The 17919-nt window shown below is 39.9% G+C and overlaps 1 protein-coding gene across 3 annotated transcripts in view; it reads right to left on the minus strand.

The window, feature by feature from the left end:
• ADIPOR2 (adiponectin receptor 2) overlaps window positions 1-17919 on the minus strand; it is a 47750-nt gene that overhangs the window by 10724 nt on the left and 19107 nt on the right. For all 3 annotated transcript variants that reach the window (XR_008235543.1, XM_052789572.1, XM_052789571.1), the window contains one exon: window positions 12617-12852. Coding sequence is in view for 2 of the 3 variants with exons in the window: in XM_052789572.1 (XP_052645532.1) it covers window positions 12617-12784 (168 nt within the window). In the remaining variant the exon portion in view is untranslated. The remainder of the gene's footprint in view (window positions 1-12616; window positions 12853-17919) is intronic.

A 17919-nucleotide genomic window follows, 5' to 3' on the forward strand; every position in this document is an offset into this window, starting at 1 on the left:
AAAAACCCCCACAGCTTGGATATTCAGCTGGTACGCACCACTGATAACTTTACAGGAACGAAGTTTGGTAGTTTTCTACCCTATGTTGACTTTCACATCATCTACATATTACAATACACTCTAGCCTTCCATTTAGGAAAAAAGCAGGGGGGCCACAAAAGTTCTACACTCCTGTTTGCTTACTACAATGCTCATGGCTCCATTCAGTGCTTCAGCTTCCAAGGTAAACGAGTTTGAGAAAGCTAGAAAAGAGAGAATGAGTCTTTTGTACCCTTCAGTCTTGATGCAGAAAACTGCCACACACCTCATAACCAAGCCAAGAAAGCCCCACGATCTGTATGGGGACTGGCCTCCTCCGTATTACAAGCCACAATATTTTTCCTCCTTCCTAGTCCCATATCAAGGTTAAAAACTTTAAAATCAAGATTACTTATCAATAATGCCATCCAAAGTGACTGAGAATCTACTATATAAGCCTCACACACTTTATCTATGAATTATTATCAGTAATGTTCAGGTTAATGTCCTGAACTTTCAGTCAAGAGATCCCACGTTACAGCTCTCTTCTTAGAGTAAGGCCTTATTAACTACTTCCATCAACAAGTTAACTGAACGAGCTGCTTAAAACTTTCATTTTTTAATAAATGAGACTTCTTCCAAACTACAGTGAGCCATGTACCCAAGGCTTGCAGTAGCCACTGAAGCTTCATCTTTCAAAGAGGTCCTCCCACCACATAGTTCTTGACCCAATTTTGCTTACCCAGAATACAGATCTCTGCTATGTAATACATAGTATACATCCTTCACATTTTATGTATGACTTCGCATTTGTCCACACTAGGACAACTTGATATACTAAATGAATCTTGGTACATAATCCATGCCCCTTGTACTGTCTACTTGTCTTCATTTATCATTCCAGTCAATACCCACTCTGAGTAAGTCTGCACAATGATTTCACATTTTATAGCAGATGATTGATACAAATATTGATCAGCTCTAGCCAGATACTACAGCAGTACAAGACAGTATTAAATACACTCTCACTGCCTAGATTATCCCATTAATTCTATTAAGATTCTATTAAGATTCTATTAAAAAAGGCATCAGGCAACATCAAGATGTAAAGAGGTTTAATATCCTTCTAAAACAGGCACATGTCCTGTTGGACCAGAAAGCATATTGATAACAAACAAATTTGGTTTCATTCTGACTCAACAACATTCACTGACATTATTTCCATTATTATATATCAATTTTACTGGCTTTTTCTACTAATGGATCTCTCTGGTTAGGATTCTCATTTTTCAATATTATAAATAATTAACTCAAGGTCATAGAAACATAGAATGGTTTGGGTTGGAAGGGACCTTTGAAGATCATCTAGTCCAAGCCCCCTGCCATGAGGGTCTGGATAAGATGCTCATGATGGTCTGCACAATCTTACAAACCAAAGAAATCTTCAGTTTCCAAGAACACGCCTTACAGAAAAGCAAGACTAGTGTTTAAGTTCTAATGTACTTGATAGAAGAAGCACTGCTATGCCTTTTAGCTACCCTAGAATTCCCTCCCCCAGCACACAATGACCAGCTGGAATGGGGTGAACAAGTTAGTAATCCTCAATTTACAAAACTGAGTGGACTGAAGGAAAAAAGGTCCCTTACAGAATCAAAGCCTGTATTCATGCAGTCTGCCCAGTGACTCAAAGCCAAAAAATGTTCATTTCCCCCTCTCCACATACTCCCATTTCTAGAATGATGGGAAGGTTTAAATTTGAACAGACTGTAAAGCTCAAAGAGCATAGCTATTTCTGAACTAGTCCAAAATCTCTGCATTTTGGCAATATGCCTACAAACAAATCATTACTGAGCTTCTTCTAGTGATAAAAAGAATTCATATCATATAGACTGTCCAGATTACTGCCAGAAAATGGAATTGATTTTACTATCTCCTTCCTGCCATTAAACTGCAAAATTAGCATTCAAGGAAAAAAAACTAAAGCTCAGCTTCTTAGACCTTTTCTTGCTAAGGAGGCAAAATGAGGTCTGTTCTGGAACGTCTGTCCTCTCTCAACTCCTTCCCGTAACATCCCATTAGAAAGCACAGTAAACTGTGCTTCTTTGAAGCTGGAAATCTATAGTTGGGAGTGCAACACCAATGCCAGTTTTCATTTGGAAATCTGAAGGAGTCTATTGACCTTCAATTCTTCAGACAATGACTGAAGGGAAAAAAATACCACTTTCTGTTTAGAAGGCATATTGTTGTAAAATTTCCACTGTGACAAGTTCCCTCCTATCTTAGGATTCCCATATTCTCTCTTCTTTGGCTGATTATATCAGAATTTCAAGCATAATTCTAGAACATAACAACATAAGTAAGCATACGCTTTAGGACCTGTTTTCAACTATTTCTAAGGTCTGCCCACAGAACCACACTTTAAAATGGGGAACACATTGGGTAAATAATCTCACTTGCCTAAGACCGTGCAAGAAATGAAAGCCCAGAACAAAACTCTGATACTCCCACTTTCAATGAGGTATGGTGTATCCTGAACCAAGTGCTTCCACAATAATTTTTGCCTTTGTAGAATCGTAGAATCATAGAATCATTTCGGTTGGAAAAGACCTTCAAGATCATCAAGTCCAAACATTAACCATGCCCACTAAACCATGCCCTGGAGTACCCTGTCCACCCGCTTTTTGAATACCTCCAGGGATGGTGACTCAACCACTTCCCTGGGCAGCCCATTCCAATGTTTGACAACCCTCTCAGTAAAAAAATTTTTCCTAATATCTAACCTAAATCTCCCTTGCCTCAACTTGAGGCCATTTCCTCTTGTCCTATCTCCAGCCACCTGACAGAAGAGACCAGCACCCACCTCACTACAACCCCCTTTCAGGTAGTTGTAGAGAGCGATAAGGTCTCCCCTCAGCCTCCTCTTTTCTAGACTGAACAACCCCAGATCCTTCAGCCACTCCTCATAAGACTTGTGCTCCAGGCCCCTCACCAACTTAGTTGCCCTTCTCTGGACACGCTCCAGCAGCTCAATGTCTTTCCTGTAGTGAGGGGCCCAAAACTGAACACAGTACTCGAGGTGCGGCCTCACCAGTGCCGAGTACAGGGGAACAACCACCTCCCTGCTCCTGCTGGCCACACTGTTCCTGATACAGGCCAGGATGTGATTGGCCTTCTTGGCCACCTGGGCACACTGGCAGCTCATATTCAGCCGGCTGTCAACCAACACCCCCAGGTCCTTTTCTGCCGGGCAGCTTTCCAGCCACTCCTCCCCAAGCCTGTAGCGCTGCATGGGGTTGCCGTGACCGAAGTGCAGGACCCGGCACTTGGCCTTGTTAAACTTCATACAATTGGCCTCAGCCCATCGATCCAGCCTGCCCAGATCTCTTTGTAGAGCCTCCCTACCCTCAAGCAGATCGACCCTGCCTCCCAACTTGGTGTCTCTGCAAACTTGCTGAGGGTGCACTCAATCCCCTCATCCAAATCATCAATAAAGATATTAAACAGAACAGGGCCCAACACCGAGCCCTGGGGAACACCACTCGTGACCCACCGCCAACTGGATTTCACCCCATTCACCACTACCCTCTGGGCTCGGCCATCCAGCCAGTTTTTCACCCAGTGAATAGTGCACTTATCCAGGCCACAAGACGCCAGCTTCTCAAGGAGTATGCCATGAGAGACAGTGTCAAAGGCCTTGCTAAAGTCTAGGAAAATAACACCGACAGCCTTTCCCTCATCCACTAGGCGGGTCACCTGGTCATAGAAGGAGATCAGGCTGGTCAAGCAGGACCTGCCTTTCGTAAACCCATGCTGACTGGGCCTGATCCCCCTCTTATCCTGGAGTTGCCATGTGAGTGCTCTCAAGACAAACCGTTCCATAATCTTTCCCGGTACCGAGGTCAGGCTGACAGGCCTGTAGTTCCCCGGATCCTCCCTCCGACCCTTCTTATAAATGGGAGTCACATTGGCAAGCCTCCAGTCCTCTGGGACCTCCCCTGTTGACCAGGAACGCTGATAGATGATGGAGAGTGGCTTGGCAAGGACCTCTGCCAGTTCCCTCAGTACTCTTGGATGGATCCCATCAGGTCCCACAGATTTGTGAGTGTCCAGATGGCGTAGCAGGTCCCTAACTAATTCCTCCTGGATTAAGGGGGGTATGTTATGCTCTCCATCCTTACCTTCCAGCTCATGAGGTGGAGTACCCTGATGATGACTGGACTCACTATTAAAGACTTTGTACTTTTGTACTTTCTAGATCATTGGCCAAAAGAATTGTCACTTGGCTGATGTTTCAGATGTTCTTTCATGCCATCTAATTTACTCAATTTATTTTAAAAGCAGTCTCAAATTTTGACTAAATAATTCTGTGAAGTCTTTAGAGCATTTTAGAGTATCTTTAAATAAAAACCCTCATTCACTTGTAACAAGCAACCTTGTTACAATCATCAGCTGTCATTCTTCTGCTGTACATAAGTAGCAATGTGTAGAATCAGTCTTTCATACAAATCAGACATCATGGCTTCTGTATACTTACAGTCTAGAGGGTCTGGACACTCAGTTCTACGGAAATGCCGAATAATCCTTCCAATTTTAATCCTACCCCCTTTGCAAATTCACAGAGTGTTAAATCTACCAACAAACGTAGTACAGATACATAATGAGATGGAAATTATACAGCAGAAGTATAAACACATCCTGAGTTGAATAATTGTACCAGAGAATAAACTAAATCTGAAGGACAAGTGACAATGGCCAGAAGAAAACAGTTTTACTTGTTTATCCATATTCACTTTATTTTGAGAAGTTTTCCAGATTCTTTTGTGGTGACAGTGATAGACAAGAAGGTGAAAGAAAGAGGTAGAAATCAGACTTAATTATACCACTTTGTACAGAGTTCCAGGCAACACACTTCCAGGGACAGACCATCATCTAAAGAAGAATTTCAGAGTGCGCTTTGGTAGGGATAGAAAAGGTTTAATGCCAAAACCAAGACTTAGAGCACCAGAGCAAACAGGAGCAAGAAACTTAAGAGCCCAATTGCACAGTACCCATCATTAAATAAGTTTATTTTAACATTAAAATCTCACTCTCTTATAGCAATGGCACAAAAGTTTAAAAAAGTTTACATTAGTAAAAGAATTTATTGCGCGAATACAGTCCAAAAAAGTCAGATCACATAGCCCAAGGCCCTGTTACAAAGAAAACTGCAGTGAAACCTGCTCTAGTAAATGCAGTATACTTCTCTTGTCTACTACAACAGCTTATCCTTCTCACATAGTTTAACAGTTTTTATACACTATTGCTCTCAAATCTGTTAACAGGCACATCGTTTATTAATGCCCTTACTATGGAAAAGCCTGTCAGAAGTCAAGGCACAATGGTAGAAAAAGATTCCAGAAACCTTTTTCCCACTTTTGAGAAAGTTCTGTTCTCTGGACTTCAAGTGGTAAAACTGTAGTTTCTTGAGGTCTGTAGTTTCTTGATCTCAGTTTAAAGATTTCTAGAAAGTTTGAGAGTTTGCACATGACTACTACTTGCACAGGTGACAAGCAAGTTCTTGTTCATCACTTCAGACTGCTATTTTGCTAGAAAACATCATCAATCTGCGTTCATTAGGGTGTGCAAACTGAAACATAAATCAGACTTGAATGAAGCCACCTAAGAAGCTTACTGTGTCGAAAGTGGTCCTCTCCTCCCTCAGCCCCATCTTCCTTTACACTGCTTCTGGCACCCCTCTGATCCTTGGGTTGATTAACTGATCCAATACTAATCTGGCAGAAATTACTCACATTTTTGCTAGGTGAGCTTCCTATTAGATAATAAAGTTGGTTCAGATAACCAAGGGATTTAAGGAGCTCAAGCTAGTGCAACAGAAACAAAGGGAGCATCAGCTCTCATTTTACTGAGATCCACTACAGAATACTTCCTGTGGATCATGTGCAAGGCCAAGTTTCTTTTCAACACATACCAGTGGGATGCCAAATCATCTCCAGTCCTCCTTTTTGTACTGTTCATCAGTTAGAAAGGAGCCTAAGAACCTAGCTAGGCATGGATTAAGGAAAATTAAACTAATGATCACTTCAATAGGCTGCTGTATTCTCAAAAATTCCAGCAGCTTTCAGGACTGCACTTTAAGAAATTTGATAGTTTTCATTGGTTGCATGTATGGCATTTGATGCAGAACGAGAAGTGCACACATTAACCAGTAACACTAGCAACTGCAATATAAGTCTCCTAAACCCCAGAAAGGGCAGAACTCTTCTGTGTTAGGGTTCCTTTTCAGACAGTCATCACTCAGTTACTTGAGGGCCTAACTGACCATGCACATACCTACGTAGTATTAAGCTCTGGAGTTAATGAAGTCCCATGTCTCAAAGCTCAACTGTTTGTGATGCCAATTCACCACCAAGGATGTCACTGGTGCCCTATAGCTACCATCACAGGAATTTCCAAAGCGTAATGCAGTCTAAATCTGTTCTAATGTTCTTGTTGCTTCCTTCAGCTGCTGATAGATGCTTCCCCACTCTCTTCTTGATCTGTGGCTTGAGAGAACTCTGCCTTAGTACAAACACATCACTAACACAGGCAAGATACTTCAGAAAAAGTAAATGTCTTGATTAACACTGAGTTGTGGGATATTATACGACTCAGTACTTATATACAATTCTCTTCTTAAAATGCAAGTTACAAAACATATGTCACTGCATTTACAATACCACTGTTATCCCTCATATAAAACTGAAGTCACAAAGTCTAGCCATGACTTGGCGTTTTTGCTGCTGTTTATCTTGATCTCATCAGATAAATGATTAATAGTGTTTAACATGACATTCAAGTCATTTAATGTTTCTTGGGGCAGCATGCCAGATTCAGTAACTCGAGAGCCTTCAGCATAATGGCCAAGATAGGTTCAAGACTATAATATAAAAAATGCTATCTTTCTAATCACAGACCTGTAACATCCTTTTCAGCTAGCAAGACTGCTTTTTTCAGCAACTCCTCTGTGCCCAGTCTGTCAGCTGACCTTTTACCAACTGGTCTTTTGTAAGGGGAAAGCAGCAATAGGTGGTGCCGTGCCATGCCATTTCTCCTAAACGCCTGTTGCACATTTTTCAAAATTTCGTCAGCTTATGTTCTTTGGATTGTAACTAATTAACTGGAAAAGCACAGCACCTTAAAACTTTCCCTGACTTCCCCTAACTTCTGCACATACCAAGTTATTTTAAAATAACAGCTTTGTCATTTAGAGTTTACATTCTCTCTTAATCTGACAGGCTTGTAAACATAGATACACCACAGTTTCCAAAAGACTAACTACAGTCACCCTCTCAGCAGGGTGTGCAAAGCTGTTTTTGCTGTCACAGGATCAAAAAAAGTCTTTTGTTAGCACTGTGCCAAAGACCCTTTCAGCCTATTGGTCAAAATGTTAAGTACTTGAAGGTTCCTGGAGTTTAGTATTTTTCCTTTGTAGGTCACCTTCTTATAAAAGCTACAATCCATTTAATATAGCACTTGGAAACAGTTTTATACAACTGGTCATGGGTGACTGCTTGCTGGCACTCATTAAAAACAAGCACTGACATTTAACATTGGTTTAGCAAATAGTCCTAGGACAAAGTCACATTTTGGCTTCAGCAACTTTGCTAATACATCCTTATTAGAACTAGCTCCCTCATTAAGTATCTTCAGATGAAAAGGGTTTGTTGACTCTCTAAGCAGTAGCAACTACTGATTTTCTGTCAATGCCCAGTACTCGACTAGGACCAAAGACCTCAATGCCCACCATGTGCTCATCAGTACACTTTGGGGAAAAGCCTGTAAAAATTGCTTCTACTACAGAAGATGCTCATGTGCTGTTTTCTGCTCCTCTGTCATTGTTAATCCTGACAGCAGAAAAAGAAAACAAGCATGCTGGGCTTATGGAAAAAATGTTCTGTTAAAAAAATAAACTAAGAGAGACTGAAAGCGTACTGCTGAACTTAACATAAGAGCAGAGTCAATCAATCAAAGACAGTTAGAGGAAGATGCAAGTTAACCCACCAGTACAACACTATTTACTCTTATATCACTGCAAAAGGCCGTCAAGTCCCCCATTGCTGCCCAAATCAGGCAGATACAATCTCCAGGAGAACAAAGGCAAAACCTGTGGAATCTAACCCTTGTCCAGGGAAACAGCTGTGCCAGTGAATTATAAAGAAAACCCCTCCCTCCCTCTCCTAGTTTCAACACAAAACCAGCTGTCAGGCAGCAAACTCAGCAGAATACCAACACTTCCCCTCTCAAAGAACTAAGACTCTCCAGACAGTTGAACCCAGCTGCAACTCAACAATTACAACTTTCTTGTTAATTTACATGAGTGTTTTCTGGGAGACAGGGCAGACACAGAGACATGGCCATTTCCCATGTTACCAGCCTTCTGAGCAGAATACTGTCTACTCGTAGTTGACTAGGTCACCAGTTTCTGCCTTTTCTGCAGACATTCAAGCTCTAAAAGCCTGTTAATAAACCAGGCACATCAACTGTCAGTGAAGGACGCATCAGCATCTGACCAACTCAAGCCTGTGGAGCCTGGAAACCATCTCCATAGAATATCACATCTTTGTACTGTTTAAGTGGGAATGCTTTGAGATACTCTGCTCTGCGTATCCAAAAAATGCTTTGCCATACAAAAAAAAGGCATACTTGTAGGGAAAGATACTAGATTCAAACACTTTCTTCAGTGACTAGCAGTCTTAGTAAAACATGCATTACTTCCAGTGCTTAGAATAGCAAGTGAAGGAGAAATTCAGCTGTTAAGATCTTTTGATCTGAAGTAAAACGTCAATTCATATGCTTTCAAAGAAGTAACATTCTTTCCCAAGAGTTGCAAAAATGGAGAAACGGAAGAGGTGATAAAGAAGTCCACAGAACAACATATTTTGAACATAATCTGCTTTAAAACAAAAGCAAACATGTTTTAGTGGGACCTCAAATTCTGTTATGCCAGGCCTCTCCCATACACACTCGGAAGACACTCTCTACCAACAAAACCTGTAATGTAATGCAGGAAGAAGGCAAATATAGAAGCAGGTGCCAAGTTTTTAATCTTAACTCCACAGTACCAATAGTAAAATGCTAGATTAAAAATAAAGCTAAATAGTTTGAAACTGAGCAAGAAACTTGCAGGTAAATCTATAAAGGAAAAAAATTTAAGGCAATCAGAATTTACGAATATCAGCTCCAGAAAGACTGTTCTTAGCACTGAAACATCTACCTTTGGCCTTCAAGACTTCATGTAAATCTTTTCCCTCAGCTAGCATGCACCATAAAGACAAGTTGACAATTCCATGAATTTACATGCACCCTTCTGTCAATACCAAAACTATTTTTGAAGTCTTCTTTTGTGGATAATAAGTACACACTTCTGTAACAGAAAAGGCTTTGAGTAAGTTCTATGATTCAAGTTAAAAGCCTCAAGTCATTTGCTTACCTTCAATTATTCTTAAACTTTTCTTCTGTACCTGAAAATGTTACGTCCTTCTGCCTCCTCCTTCAAGTCACTTTGGTATTTATACTCTAGAAAGACTCTTACAGCTTCATGCAGGTATCATGAAATCTGTCAGAGGTCAAGTAAATTCCACTGAGAAGTCAAAACCCATGCTCCCTGAGAAACAATCCAAGTGACTATTTGCCCAAATTTCTTCTGTCCATTCAGATGACTTGGGAGCTATGCATACCTCCCCCCAAACCATTACTGCAGGTTATCAAACACTTTAGAGCAACAGGTCTCCACTTCATGGGTGCATTTTGGTGCTACATAGGACAACTGCACAACGTAGCTCAACTGCATGAAAGAAATCATTATTCAGGAACATGAAAGCCTAATGACTGGAATAAAGGCAAAGAAAATGGTTCTTTTGTTTACTTCCTGTCACTGAGAGGTTAAAGTATATTTAAAAAAAAAAAAGTCAAGCACAAGGCTTTTAGGGCTGCATAAAGAGTCCGTTCATTTTGGGGAAGTATCATATCTATTAGAATACATCTATATTATGATATTCAAGAAAGTCAATATGATTAGCTTGTCATAAGTAGAACTATTTAAAAGCATATTAAATAACCATGGTTGTCCTACCATCAAGACACTATATAGCTCTCATCCACTTTCCTTCTCCAACATAGGAATTCCTTGATCATTACCATCGGCTTCAATGTGGTTGCTTTTAGCCACTAGAATACTAATGAAGCGGACACCACTTAAGTCCTTTTACAAGGCTATGTTTAGCTTGTGTGCCCGAGTATTATTGCCACCTACGGAAGAACAATAACCTTATATTACTGTTATCTAAACAAGAGCCTCTTCAGAACCCGAGGAAAATCATGCTTTTGAACTAGTAAGTCATCTCTGAGGCAGTAGCACATAGCCAGAATGTACAGTAGAGCAAAAAAGTGAATCCTAGCTGGCATTTGAGCAACAGCTGTGCTGAGGCTTATACAAGGCAGAGGAAGATATATAGCATAATGTTTTTTCCAGATTATTTAGAACACTGCAAGTATGTCACATAATAAAGGCCATTTTGCAAGCTAATATTGGTACTTTTGACAGCAGAGTGTTTTGGGATGATCCATTTGAAGCATCAATTATTCAACCTTTTAAGAACAAAGTTTAAAGATATCACAGTATTAAAAACAAGAAGTCACAGAGGACAGGAATAAAACTTTACACTGAAAAAAAGTCAAAAAATCAAGAGGCCGTATAAGGCAGAGAAAGTGAAGCAGTTCAAGACAGAACAGCAAGGCCCAAATGGCAAAAACAAATTTCTGTGGCAGCATTTTAAGAGACTGGGAAAGAAAGAAGACATCAAATACAAGAAAGCTAAATATTTGTAGTAAGCCAAAACAAAAGAAACACATACTTTTGTCATAGGGATGAAAGCAAACAAAAAACAAACAAACAAAAAAAGGACTAACACATGCTAAGAATGCCTGAAAAAGCAGAAGAGAGAATGAAAGTACTTTAACCATTTTATTTCCAAAATTCTAAAATTAAACACTTTGACTCATCCAAATAATTTCTATTTAGCTAAGCAAATGTACAGAAAGAATTATAGAACATAATCAGTTACAGGCTTTTACTTTGGGCTATTCCATCTGCAGGTAACAGGTAACTCGCATTATTCAACTAGGAAAGTCAGACAAGAATGAAAACAGCCTTCAAAAAAAGATGATCCCAAACACACAGTCAGATAAACATATTTATGTTCAAAATATCTGCTAGTACAACTCAACTTTTCTTTTTGTAACCTTAGCAAATTCAGCTATCGGCTAAGACTTTGCACCTTCTACACATGGTTTACCACCTTCCACATAACGCAAAGAAAAAGACTCTGGGCATTTCCTGTTATCATGATACTGAGAATGTCCTATAGAAGTTATAGCAGTGTACAGCTCACAGTGCACTGGCTTGGCTTATTAGCCATGAATACCTGTTCTGACTTCTCATTACAAGGACACTTGAAACTAAATTCTATAAAGGTGCAAACTAATCAAGTTAAGACAGCCTAATACAGGTTCTCATGTCAGCTGAACCATGACAGTGGTCCATGCACACACCCAGAATCTGTGGCAAATGCAATTACAGCAACAGCCCAACTCTTCTGCATAGAAGGCTACATTAAGCAGCATCAGCACGTTTTTGCTGCTGGCTAAAACCACACAGTTGCTGTAACTGAGCTGATACAGTAAACTCATTAAGCCATGATAAATTTAATAGTGAGCCTAAGATGAATGTCTCCTCCACTTAACTCTTCTCCCAGGATATATGCAGATGGCTATCAGCAGCATTAATTACATTTCTGAAACTCTCTAACCAGAAGGTACTTTTCTCCAATGCCTGGACATTACCTTCATATAACACCTAATTAAGCTGTGCAACACTTTTCCGCAGGATGTTGTAGCTGCTAAAGTTTACAAAGGCTTATGCACCAAAAATTCAAGAACATCGCCACTGGCTCAGGAAATCCGTAAGCCACCAATTTAAAGGCTGGGAGAGTGTCCTAGGGAAGTAACACAACACGCTTCCCCATCCTTGTACTCTTCCTTATGAGTCTGTTACTGGCTACTGTCCGAGATAGGATATCGCATACTGTGGATGTTTGGCCTAATCCAGTATGGCCATTCTTCCAACAAAAATGCTTGCAAACAGATTTTTCTGTCCTGATCCGCTAAACGATAGCAATTAGCCAAGGTTCAGATTACACTCAGCCAGAGTCAATGTATCTTCTCCTTTCACTTATAATTAATTGGAAGTTACAGAACAAAAATCTTTCGATATGAGCAGCGTCTCAGCAGAGAACAAACAAGTTCAAGTCCCATTTCTTTGAGGAGGGGATAAAAAAAATATAACGCTGCTAAACTTACACTTAGCCCCATCTCGTCACCCAAGTTCCCATACACTCAACTGAATATTTCTGGCATCTTCCTGGGTTTATTACAATTATTTAGCAGGCATAAAGAAGTTGTAGGCTCATGGTTCACATTTCTGGAACTTATTTCAAGCACTGAAGCACTTATATCCAAACTCATTTTTCCTAGCAAACCTAACAGATAACCACAAACTTACATTTTCCTGGTCAGAAGACAGAGGTGGATCCACTAAAAGAAGCCTCTGCTCACAGCTGTCCTCTTCAAAGGGTGCCTGTGTTGTTGCAGTGTCAGACATGTGTCCTTTTCTGAGCCGTAGACCTGGCTCTGGAGAACCAGCATTATCGAGTTCCGTTAGTTCATTCATGAGATGCTGGGAGCCTTCTCAAATATTCTCTTTCCTCTTGGTTCGGTTTGGCTGATTACGTGTCGGCTCTGAAAGACAAACAGTTTGTACAACTGAACTAAAGTTAAAAAGAAGAGCGTGAGTTGGCTGGAAGAAAAGCATGCTTAAAAGCTACCAAACAGCTATGACAACTGCTTCTATATGTGCCCAAACTCCCACAGGATCAATTAATTATATAGGCTTCCACACTGCTGGACAATGAATTCTCATCTTGTGACCACTTTGTATCCTAACACAAATTAAACAAAACTTTGAAAGATAATAGAAAGTGAGCTCCATAAAACAGTAAAATTCACAAAAGCACAGTGATGTTTTTATAGATTATTTTTACGAAGTTGCAAACACTGGGCTGTTAATACTATTTACAGATAAACTACTTATCACAGGCACTCTGCAATTATCAGCTTTTTGTAAGTATGAAGCTCATACCCAAGCTCAATCATCTGGGCTAGGTTTCACCAAAACTAGGATGCTAAGTACTGGTACAGCTGCTTGGGTAATAGCAAGCAAGCAGAGCTCAAGCAGCAACTATCTTTAGACAGACTGCAAGGAGGGCAGTAGTACACACAGTGATTATGTTTCCCTTGCTTAAATTAACATGTTCACAATTACTGCTAGCAATGGGTCTGTAACTTTACTTGTGTAAGGAATTAGACCAGACAGATTTAAACACCATTCATTCCATCACAGCAAAACCAGATAATTCCCCCAGAAAACCATAACCCATGCCTTCTACTCAGAAAAGTAACTGTATTTTACACTTGTAACACTGCAAAAAGGATTTGGGGTAAATTTAACTCAAGATGCTAAAGATTAATTAGATTTGCAGAAAATTACCTAATGACAACCTGTTAATCTGAGCCCTCATCCAAGAGTATTATTGGTTACCTATTTATCTTGTACACCACTGTGTGGTGGTCACTTCAATAGCCAGTCAAGAGGTATCTGTTTGATGCTGGTAGCCTTGGGAAGCACAATAGCCAAAGCACTTTGCAATCAGAGTGCCAGAAACCATCAGAATGAATTAGCGCTTAGCTGAGACTTCAGATTCACTCTGAATAAGAATCTCTTCATTTTGTGCTAATCACTTGGTGTCATTCTATTACTGTAACGTCTAAGTACTTAGATGTGACTAACACATAACATTAAGATAACCCATCTAACAAGTTTTAACTTGCCAGGGTGCATAATTAGATTGGAATTTTAGTGCCCAATAAAAGATGCCGAACTTTGTCATAACGTAGGAAGGCAAATTAAAAATATAAGATGGGATATTGGTATTGGCAATCTTGTAATAAAATGTCACCCCCAAAAAGCCAACAAATAATGTACTCCTTCCTTTCAGGGACTAATCTCATTTACACATGATCACTGCAAGATAATTCTCAGCTCTGACAAATGTGCTACAGTTAATTTTGCTGCAGCAGTTTGTAATACTATATCGCCTCAGCTGCCTAGCAATCCCCAGAGGAGAGAGCTGCTAATGAGCAGGTAACAGACTTTGCAGAACTAAATGATACCTCAGTTGTCTGAGTTCAGTATGGCACACTGTTTTAATCACCCAAGAAGGTAAGTTTACAACATGACAGCAGAGCAGATGGTATGCCCACCTTCCTGCTAACTCCACTACAGGGTCAGTAACCTCCACCTAAGAAGTAACATCTAAAATGGCCACAGCTGTTTACTTGGTAAACACAAGAGCCACAGGACTATCACCCCATGAGAATTATGCCAAGGGTTAACAACATTACACAGGAAGCCCAATGAAGAAGTTGAGCAAGTGGATTTTAAGACCAAGAACAAATATTTAGAAAGCCACAGAAAAACTGAAATCTTGACTGGTTTTGTCATATTTCAAGCAGCCAATTCACAATTTATTTTTATGCGAGAAACATGAAGACATCATCACATTGCCATTTGGCAAAACTGATCTAGGGAAGAAAGAAAAGAGTATGCAACAAGAACTACAGTTTGAAATGAAACTTATTGGGCGTCTTAATTTAAAAGGCAACTTATAAGAGACTAATTTCAGTACAGTACACTATACCAATTTGAAGCTGTAGCTAAAACCAAAAAAATGCAAGTAAGCAGAGCAGCTGTTTGTAAACAGTTACAAACACACATGCACACACCCCTGCCTGATATTCCCCACAACATTTCAAACAGGTACTTAGTTAAAACAGTCATAGTTAGTTTCATGGATTGTTCAATTTGCATTGGACATTTAACCAGCAAGTTTTACTAGTTTTTCTTTCTACTAGCTTTAAGCAATAGAATTGCCATTGTGTGCTGCATTAACTGCTATATTGCCTAACAGCATGTCCTTACATCACCTCTATGACATTGTGGGAGCAATGCTCAGAGACACAGTAACAACCAACACAACAAGCTTAACCACATTTGGCCAAGATGTTTGCGAAAGGTTCTTCTAATACAAGAAGATATAAGAATGCCAAGAGACTTCTTAAATCGGGCCTTGAAGATTTACTTCACTAGCACCCGCTGTCAAGCAATCACTACAGTTAAAAATAAAAGATGCATTTCACCTCCAGTGAGTGAGATTTGCATTCAGAAGTAGAGCTGAACTTTAGAGCTCTGCATAAACAGAAGTCATTGTTTCTTGAAATTACAGTGGAATTGCTCAATGAACTAAGATGTTTCCATGTTGTCCTTCATGCAGGATTCTTTAGTGCTAAATATGCTTGCCCTTCCTGGGCATGCAAAGGTAAGCAAGCCAAAAGATAGACCAAAAGCACCACTACTGGTTTTTACTCATTTTTAAAAATGTACTACAAAAGCAAAAAACACGCGCCTGAATGCAACGTGGAGTTGCCAGCAGAAAAGTGCTAATAGCCAGAACTATTTGTTCACAAGTGAAAGAAAGCAGTCTGAGATTATGAACAGGAAAGGCACAGATGGTCTTTAATTTCTGTTATAAAGTTTCTATGACGCCACAGTTCAGTGAAGGGTTTGAATGACTAGGATGACCTTTTCCTAAGAAAACAGGAAGTCTAAGTATGGTCAGCAGCATCTAGCCAGAAGTCAATGGTTGAAACATCATGAAGAGACATATTGCCCCATTCTGTCTCTAAGACTAGGCAGTTCATGAAAACAAAAACTAGAAAATGGAAAGCTATAGAACATTTGAGGTCTTGGAAGAGATTTTGTGTTTCACTGAGATTATAAATAAATCCTTTAACTTTTTTGTAGCATGCAACAAACTAAAAGCTTTCATTAAAATTACATTCCATTTAAAGAGGAAGTTGCCATGTACAACTTAAAACCTACTTAATGATTGCACGTATAGTAAGCATAATAGCATCTAGATCAATCAGTGAGTTCCTGCTGTTTAAAATCATCTGAGAAAAGCATCTACAGAGTTTGGTTTGTTGTTTGGTTTTGTTTTTTTTTAATACAGAAAACTTCTAAAGGCTAAGTCAGCTCTTAGAAAGGACTTACCAGTTTAATACTATCATAGTTCTAAACACAGCCTATAAACGCAAAATGTAGCACTCCATTAGTCGACTTAATATGCTGCTGCCACCACACAACCTACAATAGCCTAAGTGGTCATCACTCCCAGCTGCTCACTCCATCCCAGTTCAGAAGTCAACCCCACAGCAAGGAGAGTCAGTGCCAGTTTCAGGCTGTAGACAGACACTTGGCATCTTTCTGAAAATAGAATCAGACGGCAATACCATTTCAGCAGTTCACCACAATTGTGCAATGTCAGAAGAGTCAACATCCACAATTACAGCATATTTAGGACACTGCTTCACTCGTCAAGATGACAAAGAGTAGTTACACAAACTGAAGCACCACAGGATGATGCTACTATTCTTTGTGAGATTTCCCTGAATATTCCCTGGATAAGGGATACAGCCCTTCTAACCTCCCAGAATTCACCTGGCATGAGGACTGGTTTTCTACCTCAGCTAAACAATGCCACATAGTAGCAAAACAAAGCAAGCACACTAAGGGTAGTGTTTGTAGTTAAATTTAAGAGATCTGTCATTCCCTTTTTAGGATAAAACACAGTCCCAGATGGTCAGACTACCTCCCACTACCCCTAAGCAAAGCAATCTATCCAGCATTCAACTCTTCTCAGTATGTCAGTATGTTCCTCCTATAAGAACCACAAGAATGATCCCTTCAAAGGTATTTCATTCTCTCTATAGCTGGTATTTGGAAGAAGAATGAAAACTGCACCCGCCTCCACTCCCCTGTCATAGATCCAACAGCCTTTCTGATAGACGCTTCCCTGTTCAGGAAGGCAATGGCATCCACTGTATGGATGTTAGCTCCTTCCTTGCTAATCCTCTTCAAAGCATCCATTAAACTAGCATAAGCAATGTATACACACTGGACAAATCTTCATAAGATTATCTCATTCTCCCTAACAGAGCTTAGTTATCAAAAGAAGTTATCAAAGTTATCAAAAGGTCATCATGAAAATTTCAGGCTACATCACTTCTCAGAACATTCATTAATGTTTTATGAAAGGCTTTAGTGCCTGAAAAGTCTTATAAGAGATACTCTCTCAATCTACAAACTTTGCCTTACCCGCATCCATGTACCACCACAGCTACAACAGCATCACTAGTTGGCTACCTACATCCATGCCAGTAGAATGGCAAGGCTAATTGAACAGTAAGCCACCTATGGGCTGAATAACTTTACCAAATCCAAAGTTGTTTAGACTAGGCCTTAGTAACAAAATAGGCACAACTCCATTTCCAGAACTGTTAGCACAGGTGCAAATGGCAAAGCACTTCCAGTACAACCCATGGGCAGATTGTTCATGATAAGAACGTGGCTTATATAGGGTGATGGAGGGGATTTTTTGCCTATAAAATAGTTGATTCTGGCTACCTCGACTGAAATAAGGTATATTAAAAAAAAAAAAAATGTAGCTTTCTTGGCACATTGTATTTCTACTACTATCTTCTGGTAGGGAGGTTCTGTCACAAGTAGTCCCTCCCAAATGGTATACTAACACCAACAGTATTCAGTTGGCAAGGTGTTGGATTTTGTGCTTTGGGTTTTTGGGGGGAAGGCAGTCGTCTTTGATTTTCTGCCTACACGGCACCCTGGTC

Source organism: Harpia harpyja, chromosome 6 (genome assembly GCF_026419915.1).
Source record: "Harpia harpyja isolate bHarHar1 chromosome 6, bHarHar1 primary haplotype, whole genome shotgun sequence".
Taxonomy (NCBI): domain Eukaryota; kingdom Metazoa; phylum Chordata; class Aves; order Accipitriformes; family Accipitridae; genus Harpia; species Harpia harpyja.